Source organism: Thunnus maccoyii, chromosome 8 (genome assembly GCF_910596095.1).
Source record: "Thunnus maccoyii chromosome 8, fThuMac1.1, whole genome shotgun sequence".
NCBI classification, from domain to species: domain Eukaryota; kingdom Metazoa; phylum Chordata; class Actinopteri; order Scombriformes; family Scombridae; genus Thunnus; species Thunnus maccoyii.
The window spans coordinates 17,943,037-17,960,457 of NC_056540.1; the positions used below are offsets into that span (position 1 = coordinate 17,943,037).

The 17,421-nt window shown below is 38.9% G+C and overlaps 1 protein-coding gene across 2 annotated transcripts; it reads left to right on the forward strand.

The window, feature by feature from the left end:
* The first annotated feature begins 8,106 nt into the window (after window positions 1-8,106).
* Window positions 8,107-17,161, forward strand: LOC121901683 (neuronal acetylcholine receptor subunit non-alpha-2-like). Of its 2 annotated transcripts, XM_042418592.1 has the most exons (6): window positions 8,107-8,398; window positions 10,573-10,724; window positions 13,167-13,211; window positions 13,847-13,956; window positions 14,229-15,144; window positions 15,867-17,161. In XM_042418592.1, exons 1-6 carry the CDS (start codon window positions 8,323-8,325, stop codon window positions 16,029-16,031), a joined length of 1,464 nt encoding a protein of 487 aa, XP_042274526.1. In that variant the 5' UTR covers window positions 8,107-8,322; the 3' UTR covers window positions 16,032-17,161. The 2 variants fall into 2 exon arrangements, with proteins under 2 accessions (XP_042274526.1, XP_042274527.1); XM_042418593.1 differs by lacking the exon at window positions 10,573-10,724.
* Window positions 17,162-17,421: the final 260 nt, after the last annotated feature.

Sequence of the window (17,421 nt, forward strand, 5' to 3'; positions counted from 1 at the left end):
AAAAACACCTTGTGTGTGAAATCAAATGGCGTTTTTTTTTGCCCCTTCTGTGTCTCTTCCTCTGTATTTCCCTTTCAGTCTTCCTACAGTAGTTTGGGGGATTGAGGATGTGTTGTGGAGACATCTGCAGTGAACTAGAGCATGCTGGGAAAAGTTGGGGTGGGGTTGGAGGGTGAGATGGGGGCATACTGCAGAAGGGTAGATGGTGAATTAGGGTAGTCTCTTGTGTCATCATGAGCAGAAGGGTACGTGCCTGTGGCCAGTCGACCATGGATAAGTAAAGGAGACTCTCTTCTAAATAATTCATTCCAATGGGAGCCTTCTGAACACACACACACACACACACACACACACACACACACACACACACACACACACACACACATATACAGGGTCCTCTCCCACACATAAATAGTTGCTTCTTGAAGTAGAATATTGCGCGCGCACACTCACTGAACACACACTCACACATGCTCAGAAAGAGCAGGCTTCTAATTTTACTCTCTGATGAATATTTATAGATGGATGAAGAAACATTGTCTTAGAATTTAAAAGAGCATTTTGGTGGAACAAGAGAAAATGCTTCTGGCACCGTGTTGGATTTGAGAGCAAACATCACAGAAATTTAAAGTTATCATCGAGAGAAATGCATACTGTACTTTGATTAAGGGGGAAGTCTGCATGTCTGTGCAGCATGTTATTTTCTTTTTCACATTAGAGAAACCATTTTTTGCCTTGAACTGTGCTGAACAAGAAAGGTGGTAGGGCATATTATTTTTTCCCTTAAATCTTCCCTAAAATGATAATACTGGATGCATTGCTGCTCATTATCACCCTCAGATAACGAATTTATTCTGTTTGTGCTGCTCATGTATTTATTCAGCGCTGTGTAAAAAAAAAAATACATATGAGGTTATGACAACATAAATTAGAGGTAGAAAATTTAAAAAAAAAAACAGTATGAAGAAATGCAACCCACACTAACTTACCATTTTAGGCTACTGTTGCATTGTCAAAAGAGCATGCTAATTCATGCAGAGGTGGGGCCCTCATGTTTGTAAGTACAGAGACTACCTGCTGAGTACTGAGGCAATTAACGATAAATAAACAAATATACACACACCTGTGGGCCAAAACATTTGACACAAAGACAGAAAAATAGAATGAGGAATGAAGAAAGAACCCTTCATTGTTTAAGTACTTTGTTATTTTTTGTGTGTGACAGCATTGAAAACTACCCAAACCCCTAGGACATATGATCCATGTGGTGCTCTATAGGCAGAGGATCAGCACCCTGGACAGCGACAGCAGTGATCAGCCCTGCAGATGCCATTTCAGCACCTTGGACAGCAACTGGAACACAGAACAGAGCAAAACCCTGAAATCCCACATCACCTGAGAGCACCGTGACATAACTTCAGTCAATCAACTTTATAATCCATTATTTGGATTATGAAGGAAGCAGTGAGGCAGTCAAAAAGTCTCCAATTCACACCCTTTTCCTGTATCACCAGAGAGACTTATATTAATACAACTCTGAGTGTTTTTGGAGTCCTTCTTTGTGTGTGTGAGTGAATGTTGTCCCTCTGACAATAAAATAATATCTTTATATTATTACGGTCTCTCACATCTGCTCAAACAGGCTTCCTGAAATGATTTGTGTAGGCTGATATGTCATGCTGTACCCAAAATAGCTGAAATTTTGGGTGATGCTCCATCGAAAATACATCAAAAACTTGAAAGGTGGTTGTAAAAGGTTTGTAGGTTCCGTCTTCATGGAGAAATTGACTGTGGGTCTGCTGAAGTCATGTCAGTTAAAAGGAATCCCAAATGTGTTACAGTTGGCAAAAAACGTCAGCAATAGGTCCTAAGAAACTTCTCAAATCTGTCATGTTACATAATCTACTTCTCGTCTTCCAATTCCTACCCTCAGTATGTTGCAAACACTCAGTTTTGTACAAATGTAGCTATATATGCTACTTCTAGTGGCTTTGAGAAGAACAAGGCCTGAACTGGAAGAGCTTCCATAGATATTAGAGTTTCACATGTACTAAATCTACAATATTTACTTTTAGATTCAGCACAGGGTGATATATGATTTTATTGATGATTATTATTAAGTGTATAGTGCATCATGATTTAACAGAGGGATAACAGATTTTTACAGGATCTGTTGGAGGAAAAAGCGATTGTACATTTCTAAATCCAACATTTTTGGATTAGGAGTATAAACTTGGTACAAATGGGTGGAGATGTTATTGTCCTGCCTACAATAAACAGCAGTTAGACTGATTTTTGGGGGCCACAACAATTGTTCTTGTTACATTATCTGCTAATGTGGTCAGCAGTTTACACATTCAACTTTCCATTTGTATGTTAGGAATCAGGATGAGGATGTAAATACAATGTGAAGTCTTTTGCCAAGAGCTCCAACAAGTCAAGAATTTTCTGATGCCATCGTTACAACTTCATGTGAATGTGACACATTGCATATGTGGGTGCATGACAGAAGGTGCCTCATTATCTGTCTGTCTTGTCCAGAGGCAGATGAAGGTTACACAACATTTCTGTGACTCTAGATGAGAAATGGAGACTAATTTCTCCCGGGACAGCAAGCACTATGAACTCCTCATGGGCACTGACACACAGACAGACAAAGAGAAAAGAAACACACACCCAGCCCATTCCTCACTGCTGACATCCCAGGGTGAAAAGCCCTGAGGAGCAACCACAGCACAAGAACACACATATCGTACATACACATATACATACAGTTGTATAGCTGCACACAGACAGACACACAAATACAGAGCATGCACAGGCAGAAGAAGCACACACAAAATTATGCAAATGCAGATTTACATACATACATATTGGCACACCACACAGGTGGACACACACACACACACACACATGCGTGCACACACACAATTATGCATATGTGCACATCACACATGCACAAATACATACACATGCAGTACATAGAGACACTCATGCATATATGCACAAATACAGATGAGACACACAAAGCACAGCTGACTCACATCTGATGTCACATCTGACAGCATCTTTGGTGTGCCAGAGTTTATTCAATCTCTGCCAACTGGCTCGGGACTGAAGTGTTCTGACAGACACACACATATCCACACACATGCACACGCAGACATACACACACAATGGGGGTGCACAATACAATATTTCAAGATGTGTTGAAATACAAAAATATGAGTATAGTTGTGGAAAAATGGATGGTATATAAATCTTATCGATTATGCCTCCCAAAGGGTCCACAGTTCATACATACAATAAATGCCAGAGGGCTCATTTAAATTACATACATCAACACTGTGACCTGTCAGTGGTTTTGATTGCTCCCTGAAATACTGTTTAGTTTAAAAGTGTGTGGACATTGTCATACCAACAAAGTACAGAGATGTGCTTTGTATCTTACTGTAATAATCTTACTGTACTGTAAATTCTCATCCAAACATCCAAGCAGGCTTCACTTTCATAATAAAAAGATATATTTTTTCATTTAAAAGATTATGTAATTTGTGTTTTGTACTGAAATCTTAGAAATGCAATACAAAAATTAAGAAACTGTTAAATTTGAATACATCATATTTGCACATTTTATGTCTAATAAATAACTGCTGCCATCACTTAGGACTTAGTAGGTCACTGGCTTACGTTAACCACCTGGAGACCCTAATTTAAACCATATCTACTGAATACCTGATCCCAACCCTTACCCATGACTTTAACCTAAAAGTTCATGTCTTTTGTTGCCAAAAGGAATGTGAGTCCTCACAATGTGATTGTGTGAAAAGATTTATATCCACACAACATGAGTTAGACCCAGACACAGACATTGCAATATTATTTTACCTTGTTGTTGCACATGATTGTTGCTCTTCAGCCATTCCTACGTTATCCGAAGGAGACAGTATTGTAATACTGCCTGCCAGGCTTGAGTTTCAAACCATCAGAGGCCTTTTCTTCTCATCTCGTCAGTCAGATGAAAACAAAAGGAAAATCACTGTGAGCCATCTAGATTGAAGTATCATGTTAGTGGTTGATAAATATTTTGTGTGTGTGTGTCTGCTGAGTGAATAAGCTTATTCTGTGACTAACTTTCTCTCCTCTCAATGGTGACTGATGTTGTTATAATTGACATTGGACCCTGAAATTCCTCCATCCAGTACTTTCCCTCTTCTTTCTTGTAACTTTTGACAAAATTTCCAGCGACTTTTTTCCTCTTAGATCTGGTCAGAATCTTTCCATCAAACTTTTGCCACAGATTTTTTTTGGCACTTTAGATGATTGAAATATCAAATAACTCGCATATTATTAATGAGTGGAGATTTTTTGCATCAGATCACTTTAAAGTTCGACTGATTTTGAAAGAAATGTATCCTCTATAAGCTACTTTGAGTTCCACTGATAAAAAAAGCTTTCAAGTTTATCAGGTTATCATTTAAAGTGCTGGTGGTAGCATTAGAGGGCTAATAGTATTAGCATGTGTGAGACCAAAGACTTTGTGTTTTCCTTTGAAGCTTTTGTGAGATTTGACTTCCTTTGCTGTATCCCCATCCTGCTTTTATCACCAGTTATTTAAAATCCTTAAAACAACAAACAGATTAAGATTAAACCTGTGGGCCTTAGGAGACAGGGCTGTTCCTCTTATTTATTCAATATATCTGCACCAAGTCCAATTATGTAGACTTTAATTATGAGCTCAACAACAGCCAGCAGAGGAAACAAAAACAACAGCAACACCACAGCGCACACTCATACACACAAACAAGCTCTAACATTTTGGTAAACACACAGAGATTCAGAAAATGTATTCTCTCACTTTCAGTCTTCTCTCTCTCAGTCACACATTAACTAACACAGACAAATGCACACACACTGTGCAGCTGCCCACAGTCGTCTGGGAAGGGACCGGCAGGTTTCCAGCCCGCGAGAATTTATGTTTCCAAATGATTAGAGGCGAGGCGGACGGGACGATCTCGGAGGCAGCAGCTGCCCGCCCCACGGCTCCAAGTGGAGCAGAAAATCAGGATAATTTCATTGTGATAATCAGCCTCCCGTTATCCCCGTCACTTCAACCCATGGACGAGAGAAGAGGAAGAGCATAGGGGAGAGGGAGTGTATGACAGAGAAAGAGAGAAAAGGAGAGAGAGAGAGAGAGAGAGAGAGAGAGAGAGAGAAGGAATAAAAATACAAAAGAGAAAATGTTTGCTTCATGCCTGGTTAACTACAGAATATATACATGTGAGTGTGTGTTGGAGTCTGCGTTCTTCTATATTTGTATGTTGCATGGTTCTCATAGGGCACTTACATTCATTCCCATATTCCTCATTCTGTCTCTTTAAGAGGTTTAGTTCACTGAAATCACATTTTCTTTTTTGCTGTATTTAGTCAGAATTTAGTGTTGATTTTACTTGCAGAAGTTTTGAGATATTGGTCTTTGATATTTCTGATGACCCAATGACCCTGATGACACCAATGTGTCCACTTTCCAGAAACAAACTGGTGGTTGTGTGGACCTCTAGAGTAAGTCATACATTGTCTCATTGTGAAAGACATGCTTTTGTTTTTTTAATTTATTTATTCACTGCTTTCAGTCCAACAAACAAATTTACTTTTTGCATCAATTTTACTGGGGTGGTGGCACACATGGACGTACGTGTCCATGCGTTTTCCATTTTCTGACACGTTTGTGTCCAGATACTTTTATGGCATATAGTGCAAATACATTACTAGTCAAATCGTAGCCAAACCTTGGATTATTATTTTATAGATCATGTGCTGTGCAGCTCAAAGAGGGTGGGTTTGCATTCCAAAGACAACATCTTATATTATACACGTCTCATATTTGATTTGAATTTGTTACTTGTGTGTGTACTTGTAATTGTGTAAAACAATGCTTTTAATATTTGTTTTATTACAGTAAAGAAGTAGTCAAGCTTGTAGATACTTAACTAACCTATAAAACTCATCAACAGCGTGTTTCTCACCTCAACTTAACATTTTCCACACTCTCCTGGAAGTGAGTTGGTTGCACAGTACAGATTTCTCAGCACACGTCTTTATCAAATGTGTTGCTATTCTCAGCTGTTATTTATAAAACCACCCCTACCATCGCTATCAGTGTTTGTTTGTGTGGGGGGATGTTAATGAGTTTATGTTTCCCTCTAATGATTTTGTCCTCGCCACAATCTATGTCTTTTTCTTGCTCTCATTCTTTTTAAAATTCTCTCTCTCTTTATTTGTCCTTTACACAGGTGGCTAACTGCAGTGTCACTCATAAACATCTGTTTGTTTGTGTCCTCCTAAAATTCACAATGTGATCAAAACATTACATAATTGATTAATTATGTAAGCTAATATCATAATTAATCTTTCCTCCTTCTCTCTGTCAGCACCAGTGACACAACATTTGGTCATTCAATCTGCTGCATTGAATCCAATACCTCACACACGCACGCACACACTGGTCTCTGGTGATGTTCCCATGAGTCTGAGTGTGAGTACTTTCACACTTGTTCTGTCTATAGGTGCGTTATTGTAGATGATCACACACAGAAACGTATCCTTGAGAGACAATATATTTCTGGCTGACACTTGAAACATCTGTGACACAAGATAGTGTGTGTGCTGGCTGAGTCTCCAGGAGTCCGTTCAGAATCAGAAACTGTCTCTCATAGCAACTGATTCACTGATACGACACAACAGACTTCACAACATGGAAAACATCTACACAGATTGTTTGTGTGTGTGTGTCTGCATGTGTGAGTGTTTCATCCTTGTGAGGGCATGTGCAAGGTGAATGCTTTTTTATATTTAAGTGTTTGAATTCTGTAGTTGTGATCCAGCCTCCACCTTCCCCATCTGTGTGTGTACAAGCTTTGAAGGGGGTGGCAGTATTTATGCTTTGATTGATGTGAGGTTTTGAATGTCATTTTTTTTATACTGAAGCAGGTGGCTTCATATGTTTTGTTCCAGAATTTCATATCCATTAAACCACTTTAATTAAATATTCTGACTTTTCTCTTATTTACATCAGCAGCATTTTGACACTGTAAAACTGAAAAGAATGGATAATTTCATGTGTCAGTGATATATGCATAGAAAATAAACTTTCATTCCTGGTTGTATTGTTGTATGTAATAGGTAGAGAACATCACCTACCTGTGAGTATCAGTAACAGCAGATGAATAAAATCAGTTTCAGGAATTCAAAACTAAATCCCACTGTAGTACGAAGTCTATAATATTGAAATTAAAACACACAAATCGTGATAATGTCACCACAAACATGATGACACTTGAGCACAAACATGCTCTGATGGGAATTTTACAGAGGTTTTTCACTACTTTCCTCTTCTCTAAACCTGTGACCATGAATAAAATCGCAGCTTTAGACCATTATCTATTTGGCTATTCGTTTCCTGTTGACTTTCCAGAAAAAGGGTCTCATATGATATCACCTCTGAGTGCTCACTGATGTGATGACCTGGTTTGCTCCTATTAGCGCTCTCCAGTGGACACGCGACGCCAGTGACATGAACATCCATCACTGATTTTGATGTCACAACATCTGCCAATTAGACTATGTCCTATTACTCTATTGCTGGGGGCAATACCGTCTACGGGGAATTAAGTACTTTATATGTCGCATGATCCTCGAGTCTTAAGCCACACGCCACTACAATTACAACTCCTCCCCACTAATATTCAACATTTCTAAAAGGAAACATTACAAAAGTCTTTTTTCGCATTTTTCGCAGGATGATACAGGACTATTGTAAAACACGCGTATGAAATTTAAAGCACAAGATCACAATGAGGTTAAGTTTCCTTCCAAGTCCAGAAATGATAACAGTATTTTTATACACTTTATGTTGTGAAAAAAAAACAGTTTATATGCTGGACAGCAGCACTACAGAGATAAAGATAGAAAGATGTTTTATGGTTTAGAGCGGCTTTTAAACTCCACCCGTGCTCCTCCTCTCCTCCTCCTCCTCCTCCTCTTCCAGAGAGCCGCCCCCCGTCCCGCTGACCGCCGCCCCCCTTGACGCCCCGACCGGAGTCACAACATACGGACACCGGCCACATGCGCCTTCACACCGGGTCCCTGCCCTCTGTAAAACGACGGCAGAGGTCTTCTTTTCCGCATGGTTTCCAGTACCTGCTACTGATGGGAAACCTCGATGTCTTTTCCATCTCGGTGTGTGTGTAGTTCTCTCCAGCAGAACAGCCGTCAGTAACGGGAGGCTGCACCAGCTGAGCTCAGTCGGACCAGGACATCATCATGAAGTTGGCGGTCCTCCTCCTCTTCCTCCTCCTCCTGTCGGTGTCCTGCCCGCTGTCCCTCGCCAACATCGCCGGTAAGCAAACTTTGACAAAAATACACGTTATTGAGTATTTTTAGGCGACAAGATCATAATCGACAAAGCATGTGGTGCAACGTTTTTTTTAAAGACTTATAAAGATTTAAATCAACTCCGCATAACCTTTGATGACCTTATCACCCATAACCTACTCTCGCTCAATACTTAGAGCAGGTTATTGCTACTTTGCAGCATTTTCTTACTTTGTTACTTTCACCATATGTCCTTTTTATGTTATTATTCTTCATTTTGCTCCTTAAAATCAAAGAGAGTGGGCTGTTTGTACTTGGAGAGAACATTTCTCTTTCCTTTAGACACAATATAAGGACAGAAATTGAAATTGTTCAGTATGCCCCTCAACTTTTGTCTGACAGATAGAGGGAGTGCTGACAAAGTCATACTGTTTCTGGATGTTTAGTTGTAGGACGTGGCAATACTGGATTTGTTTTGTTACTCTGATTACTAGTACTGAGCAAGAGTTATCATCCCACGCCCCTCTGCACTCCTGCATCAATCCTATGAGCTTTTAAGCAGTATATCAGCTCCACAATAATGTGTTAGGGCCCAGCTTTGTCTCTGTCCTTTGATCTGTCATCAGACCTACGGAAACAGGTGTCAGATATCAGTGTCCAGCACTCAGCAGCCCTCACTGAGTCCTTGAAGCCAGAGACAGAGGTGATCCAATGGGGGTGAAAACTCCTACAGTCGTTGGTTTTATCTTCATATGGTGTATACTTTACATTTATTCACCCATGAATCCAGCCAGATGATGTCAGCCAGACAGAGGTGAAACCAGCATCTCTCTTCTACCACCACTCTTCCTCCCTCACCCTCACCACACACATGCACTTGACGTCCCCTGTGTCTGACATTATAGCTGTCGCTTGTGAATGTTACTGTCTTTGTCCCCCCGGAGACATCATATTGCCTGAGGCTGACTGATGTGCTGACTGCCCAGCTTCTGGACGCAGTTATTCTATCTCTGTCTCCTCCCCCTCCGTTTGTAACTCTATACAGAGCTGTATCATTCACTCTTCATCCTCTTTTGTGGTCTGATATATCCACAATACCTTCCTGTACACGAGGCTTGAGGACTGAAGTTCTGACTGCTGTGATTTGACGGGGGAGAGGTCATACTTTATGTCTATTTAGGGATGAAGATTACCTGGATTTGGAATGAAATGACTGGTTTTATACTTTTTCTTCTGTTGAGTGACATAATTATACACAAATAAGTATTTACAAATGAGATTAATTTGCTCAATTTGTTCATTTACACCCAGCATAACACTGTCTACAAGTATGACAATAAATCCATTAGATGAATTTCTTTTGTAAAACTGCAAATTCATTTTCCTCAGCTGTCTTTCCTATTTCCAGTTAATACATGTCCAACAAGACTTGTGCTCAGTGAGAGGACTGTAAATGTTTAAACCAATTACAAATGCGCTTGTGCTGTTGGGCTAAACTTTTAATTAGCAGCCAAACACGTCATTTAACATCAAACAGAAGTTAATGAGCACAGCCACAGACATGGGTGAAAAGAATACTAATAGAAGTGCTGTTTGTTGACTTGACTCAAGAGTATCACAAGATCAACAAGAACATTACTGAAGAACAAATACCAATAAAAAAAAACAACTCTCAAGACTACACTAAACTACACAGTTTTTACTACACAGAATTAGCATATGTAAAGGCCAATAAGCACGATCAATCAATACCAATCCAATTAACTGGTGTTGTCCAAAGTTGTAACCATCATCAGCACTTTGAAAGGTCACCGAATGAGGGAGATGTTCAAGGTGAACTTACTTTGAATGTCTAAATGATGCTTCTGCCAACTAGGAATGAAACTAATGATTGTTTTCATTACTGAATAATCTGTTGATTATTTTCAATCAATTGTTTCGTCTAAAAAATTCTTCTAAGGTAGTTGATACAGAGCTTCTCAACTGGCAGTAGTGTTACTGATTTTATGATGTTTCTAGAAAATTATAAAACAGGTACTCAAATACAGCAAGTACCAGCAAGCATTTAATTCACTGTAATTGTCTGTTTTCACCCCTGTCACTGAAATGGCAGAAGCAGGGTAGTGATGGTGGAGGACAGTAATAACAGCAATGTAATAATGAGCAGTTGTTAATCCACCTCACTCCTCTTCGTTGAAGCTCCAAGTGAGTTTGTATCCTTGGCGGAGATGGAGGATGCCCTGCTGAAGAACCTTTTCCAAGGCTACCAGCGCTGGGTCAGGCCAATTCAACGCGCCAATGACACTGTTAAAGTACGCTTCGGACTCAAGATCTCCCAGCTGGTTGATGTGGTGAGGATGAATGCACATCCACATACAATAACATACCCACGCTCTTCTGTGAGGATATTTAGTGTCTTCATGCATTCCCAACCCCTTACTCTAATAGCACATACACAACTGAGACTTAATCCTTACCTTTAGGTAAACCAAACCCTAACAATGTCTTAAACTAATGGCCCCGCCAGTGGATGCATCACTACAAATATATGTTGCACAGCTGAATCTTCCACCAAACCCTCACAAACCTTCACAAATTGAGATAGAGGTAGGTAAGGTAGACTTCTAGACTTATTAATGAGGCCAATCACATAAAAATGTGTATTTAAGTACTTAATGTCATTGTGGTTTGAATATTTTGTTGAATGTAAGCATTTTATATCATCAGTGACCAGATGTAGAACATGACATACACCATGGAAAGTTATGATTTTTCTAATTTTGAAGCAACTTAAGGGGAAATATAGTTGGAGATTAAAAGGTTAAACCCAACTTCTAACCCCAACAAACCTAATCATGGCTCGGATGTTAAATGGTAAGTCTGGTGATACTCTATATTTTATGTGTTGTCTGTCACACAAAAATACCAAAACCAACAATTAATTATTATTTTAGCTTAATTATAGCTTATTCCTCTGTCCCACAGACCTTCAAACTATTAAATCACATATTGCATAGTTTATTCTGAGTCACTCCCACATACACTGCTGCTGTAATTACTGCTATCTCACCAAATCTGTGGCTGAAAATAGTCCCCATTAAATGCACCATTTACTTCTGTTTGGCTTAAGTTCGCTAAAGTGCCCAGCTGCTTTTGGAAATCACTTAGCCTTTAAAAAAATTACAATATGTACTTGTAACATGTTTTTAAATATTTAAATCTTCAGTAAGAAAAAACAGGCTTGGGGCTGAGAGTCGCAGACTGGGTGATGAAGTACTGAGAGGTGGACTAACGCATTGTTGATTTTGGTCTTTTCATGGGATTTGTTGACAATAACAAAAGAGATGAGGACTGAAAAAAATACACAAAAGAAGATAAAAGGAAAACCACTCAAATGCATCAATCAAATGGTAAAAAAATGAACAGTTTCTCTTTATAATTGAGAACAAAGGTTAGGTGTGGTAGGTTCCCATTTGATTCTAATGTATGAGCAGTGTTACTGTCCATGGTGCTGAAACCAAACAGACCACTGGCCGCGTCACTATGTGGAGCTTTCCATGGTCCTGAAATAGATCTGGAACACTCTCTTCACATCTACAACCACACAGTCTCTCTCTGGAGTGTTCCTTTAATATTTCAAAGGCTGGCTCTGATAGGTTGAGATGGTTTAGGTGTTCAAGAGGAGAAAATGGAAGATGCTAATGGAGGAGCCACGCTTCTCGGCTTGAAATATTCATCTCAACCAGTTTAGATTGAACTCTTCATCCATCCAACTAACACATATGCCGGGCAAAGACAACCAATGATGAATTAAACAAAAGTCCTTCATGGCAAAAAAGGTTTAGGTTGATGATTTGCTGGATTTTAGTAAAAATAGAGGGACAGAGAGCTAACTGCTAACAGCTACAGTAGGGTACACTTTGTACTGCATTGTCCCCAGTGTTCCTGGGCTGCTGCATGGCTCTGTATTAGATTATGGTTCACCTCTGCTCTATGTGATCACCAAAACATCCAACTCAGTCTGACAGCTGAGGCCTGGTCCGGATACACTGAGCAGCTAAACCACTCCCTGTCTCTCTGTTCACCTATGTCTTTGTATATCTTTGTATCACCTTTGCAAGATTTATTTTTCTCTAAGTCTCTCCCCAACGTCTCAAACTTGTCTCCAGTGATGTGGAAGCAAGCCCATGTTCGCTACTCTCTTTCTCTGTCTCTCTCTATTTACCTTTCACTGTACCTATATTTTCTCAGCTTGGTCCACTGCACCCACCTCTGGTGTTATATTTCCTTTTTCTTGTTTGCTAAGGAAGTGGCATAGACAGGTAAATTGAATTCCGGCTGATTTCATGGAAATGAAAAAATATGATTTATTTATTTTCGACCAAGCTTCTGATCTAGTCCACTAATCTAATCTAATGTCATGATGGAACACTCAGATCACCCATGCTTAGTGCTGTAAATAAGTTACATACATATAATCCAATCATACATATAATATAACATACATATAATTCATCTGAGCATCACTGATATACAGTTTAGTACTACTAATATATGTGTGGTTGCCATCTGTGTTGATATCTGATTTTTTTAGCCGAAGTGGGAGATATCAGAGCCTTAAAAACCAAACTTGTTGAATTTGACGGCTGACATTAGCAGTCTTTCTCACTTTTACTTTGACATTTACAAATATTACTCAGATTTAGTGTTTGTCTTGTATTTAAAGACTTGTTTGGAGAATTTTCTACTTTTCAAATATCCTTCTTTTGTCTGTTGTCTTTGTCCATTTTTAGGATGAGAAGAACCAGCTAATGACAACTAATGTTTGGCTGTGTCAGGTAAGCAAGAGACAAAAATAAACTGAGTCTACATGGTTGAACAACAAATCAATAAGATGACACATGCTAATATTTGTTTAACAGAGCAAGAAAAGGTATTTTTTGCCTTTATGATCTAGTTTCATTATTATTATCAAACTAGATAACATCAGGTCTTGGCCAATATAAAGAGAATAACAATGTGCTGATCTAAGAGAATTTTGCAATTCAAAATTTTATTGCGGCTCAATGGCTGATACAGACACATACAGCAATCGTCTGTTGAACAGGGGAACTGACTGGTGTTCTTTACAAAAATACAGAAAATCTAAATACTAAATTCAACACTACATTTTGAGAGCACCTATTGTATCATCTGATAAATTTAAAAACTATTGTTTGTATAGCAAATTTTGACCCACTTTTCACAGCATACTCTGACTAAAAGTAATTTTCTTTATAGAAAAAAAATCAAACAATCAATGTAATAATATATACAGCCTATATACAGGTGACAGATTGGGGAGACGCATGAATCTCTGGTGGATGTGATCCAAGTGTTGATGCTTATGCATTAAAAATAACATTGGTATTGTTTAGTGTTGTGTATAGGCTTAATAATATAGCACCTTGTGTCCTTTGTTTATGCTGAGCAGGAGTGGATTGATTACAAGCTGCGATGGAATCCAGACAAGTATGGAGGAATCACTTCCATCAGAGTTCCTTCTGAAAATATCTGGCTCCCAGACATTGTCCTCTACGAGAAGTAAGACACACTAAACAGGGTCATGTGATACTGAGCTTTGATCAAAAGTGCCATACTCATTCAGTCCATTAATATCACAGTTGATTGTGAGTTATTCTATATAACAATATAAGAAAAATAAATGTATATATCACAATAAAATAAAATAAAATTACAAAGGATAAATTAACATAACCAATATCACTCTCCCCGAACACAGAGGCAGAGATTCTGTGAATATGATTCTAAAGAAAAAAACAGAATTTTTACTGACTTTTGTTTCATTTTGTCAGTGCTGATGGGCGATTTGAAGGCTCCCTGATGACCAAAGCTATTGTCAAGTTCAACGGTGCCATCACCTGGACGCCACCTGCCAGTTATAAGTCCGCTTGCACTATGGACGTCACCTTCTTCCCCTTTGACCGGCAGAACTGCTCCATGAAGTTTGGCTCTTGGACGTACGATGGCAACATGGTGGACTTGGTTCTGATGGACAACCAGGTAGATCGGAAGGACTTCTTCGATAATGGGGAATGGGAGATCCTCAGTGCCACTGGTGCAAGAGGGAACAGGAAGGATGGCTTATATTCTTACCCCTTCATCACGTATTCCTTCATCCTGAAGAGGTTGCCTTTGTTCTACACACTCTTCCTCATTATCCCTTGTTTGGGTTTGTCCTTTCTGACTGTCCTGGTGTTTTACCTTCCCTCAGATGAAGGGGAGAAGCTGTCACTCTCTACCTCCGTCTTAGTGTCACTCACTGTGTTCCTCTTGGTCATAGAAGAGATCATCCCCTCCTCCTCAAAAGTGATTCCGCTTATTGGAGAGTATCTGCTGTTCATCATGATATTTGTCACTCTCTCAATCATCGTCACTGTCTTTGTCATCAACGTGCACCACCGCTCCTCAGCCACCTACCACCCCATGTCACCGTGGGTTCGTAACCTCTTCCTTCAGAAACTTCCTCGGTTGCTGTGCATGCGAGGTCATACCGACCGCTACCACTACCCAGAACTGGCTCCTGAAAGTCCTGAGTTGAAGGCGCGATCTGGAGGTCGGAAAGGAGGCCAGAGAGCGAACAGCGGAGCCCATGGACAGACGACTCCTGAGGGGAAAGAGGAAGAGGCCTGGGCGACCATGTTGGAGAAGGCCATCTATTCAGTGCGCTACATCAGCAGACACATCCGCAAGGAGCACTTCATTCGAGAGGTGTGTTTAGCTGCATTGTATTAAAATAAAGTGTATGTATGATCAAACCAGAAATATAAAGGAATATATAATTTAGGCAAGGCAAGGCAAGGCAAGTTTATTTGTATAGCACATTTCAACAACAAGGCAATTCAAAGTGCTTTACATAAAAGATAAAAGGCATCAAGACAGAATATTGAAGCAACACAAGGCAATATAATAAGACATTTAAATACAATTAAAAAGCTAAAATAGAATAAGGCAGATGAAACAGGAGAATAAAAGTTACAGTGCAGTATGAGATATTAATCAGAAGTCTCAAATTTGATTTAATCAAAGGCAGCAGCAAACAGAAAAGTCTTCAGCCTTGATTTAAAAGAACTGAGAGTTGCAGCAGACCTACAGTTTTCTGGGATTTTGTTCCAGATATGTGGAGCATAAAAACTGAACACTCCTTTTCCATGTTTAGTTTTGACTCGGGACTGGAAGCAGACCTGTCCCAGATGACCTGAGAGGTCTGGATGGTTCATGATGTAGCAGCACCATTCAGTGCTTTATAAACCAACAGCAGTATTTTAAAATCAATTCTTTGACAGACAGGAAGCCAGTGTAAAGATCTGAGAACTGGGGTGATATGATCCACTTTCTTAGTCTTAGTGAAGACTTGAGCAACAACTGCAACTGTCTGCAGATTGCAATTTAAATATTGCTGTCATATCTCTCCATTTTTTTCTTTTTCCAAGGTGGTACAAGACTGGAAGTTTGTGGCCCAGGTGTTAGACAGGATCTTCCTGTGGGCTTTCCTTACTGTCGCAGTACTGGGCACCATCCTCATCTTTACTCCTGCTCTGCAGAAGTTCCTCAAAATCCCACCTCCAACTGCAAGTGAGGATCCACCTTCAAACTAACATCTATAACACATCTCATTTGCAGGCTACTGATGATCCACTTTCAAGATGAGTCTTTAAAATCATTTGAAAGACTGAAGCAAGAGAAAGCAACCACAGGTGCTTATTGAAGAACTTTGACTGTTAGATTTTCTGTTGGTTAGGTTTCGTTCCCAAATCCACTGTGTAAAATGTGCTGTATGTCATTACGTTTCAGTTAGAGACACTATGTATAGAATATTTATGGATATTTTACCATATTTTAAATTATTATGATGCATAATGTTCTGTTGCTGTAGAAAAATAAGACAATCCTGGTGAAGATTGGTGCCAAACAATGTTGATTCATTTAGCCCATTCATTCTCAAATTTTACACATAGCTTCAGCCATAAGACACCTTGGTTTAGATTATACATGCTGACAATGCTAGTAAAGGATTTAAGATTAAATTAAATGAACATTTAAAAACGTGTAGTAAAAACACCAGCTTCAACCAAAATTAAATAAAACTGCTAAACTGCACTACAGGTTCTACTATTGACTTGATCACTGACTTCTTCATTAATGTCTGTCACAAATTTTGAGGTATTCAACAATTTCTTCATGTCATAGATTCATCAGATTCTTCATAAATAACTATTCTGGCACTCGCTCGAGGATCGCTCGAGTTATCACATACCTGAAGCACAACATACCGCTTATGGTAACTTCTGTACTTTGTAATAATGTATATATTTTAAGAAAAATAGATTATTTAATATTGCAAAGTACAAACAACATTTAACTACCTTCACTGGAGATGCAACTTTTATATGCAAATGTTTTGAAGAATCTAGCATTAAGGCTACAGCTAGCAATTATTTTCATTATTGATTAATCCATTGATGAGTGTTTAGAATTATCAAACACATTAGGTCTATAAACTTCCAGAAAAAGTGAAAAATGGCCATCATGATTTCCTAAAGAGTAAGGTGACATCTTCAGATTTTTTGTCCAAAACTTTAAGATATAATTGCTGATTAATTTTGTGTCAATCAACAACTTCAACTGTACTATTTTCTGTTCAATTCTCTCAACGTAACATGAAGTGTGATGAATAAATTAAGACAATTATTCTTTAAATTACACAACTCTCAAATGTACTGCATTTGTACTGTTTAGATGTTCTTTATCACACTAATAAAGTTGTTTTGAATACACAATGCCTTATTTCTCATAACTAACGCCATGTTTATGTCGGTTTATATGAAAATTCCATGTTTATAATATCAGCAAATGTTCAGTTAGAAAATTGCAACACTTCAAGCACTACAAACAAGTCAGGGACAGTTTATTAGCAAACTATGCACACGTCAGGAGAAACTGAGCTACATATAAATAAGATTTATCAAAAAAGGAAAGTAGTAAATG

What these genes read in the sequence shown, in the direction of transcription:
- LOC121901683 (XM_042418592.1), top strand. Translation starts at nt 8,323, where the DNA reads ATGAAGTTGGCGGTCCTCCTCCTCTTCCTCCTCCTCCTGTCGGTGTCC. An exon ending in GTCCCTCGCCAACATCGCCG is followed by an intron (nt 8,399 to 10,572) that starts GTAAGCAAACTT and finishes TCTTCGTTGAAG; the next exon opens with CTCCAAGTGAGTTTGTATCC. An exon ending in CTAATGTTTGGCTGTGTCAG is followed by an intron (nt 13,212 to 13,846) that starts GTAAGCAAGAGA and finishes TATGCTGAGCAG; the next exon opens with GAGTGGATTGATTACAAGCT.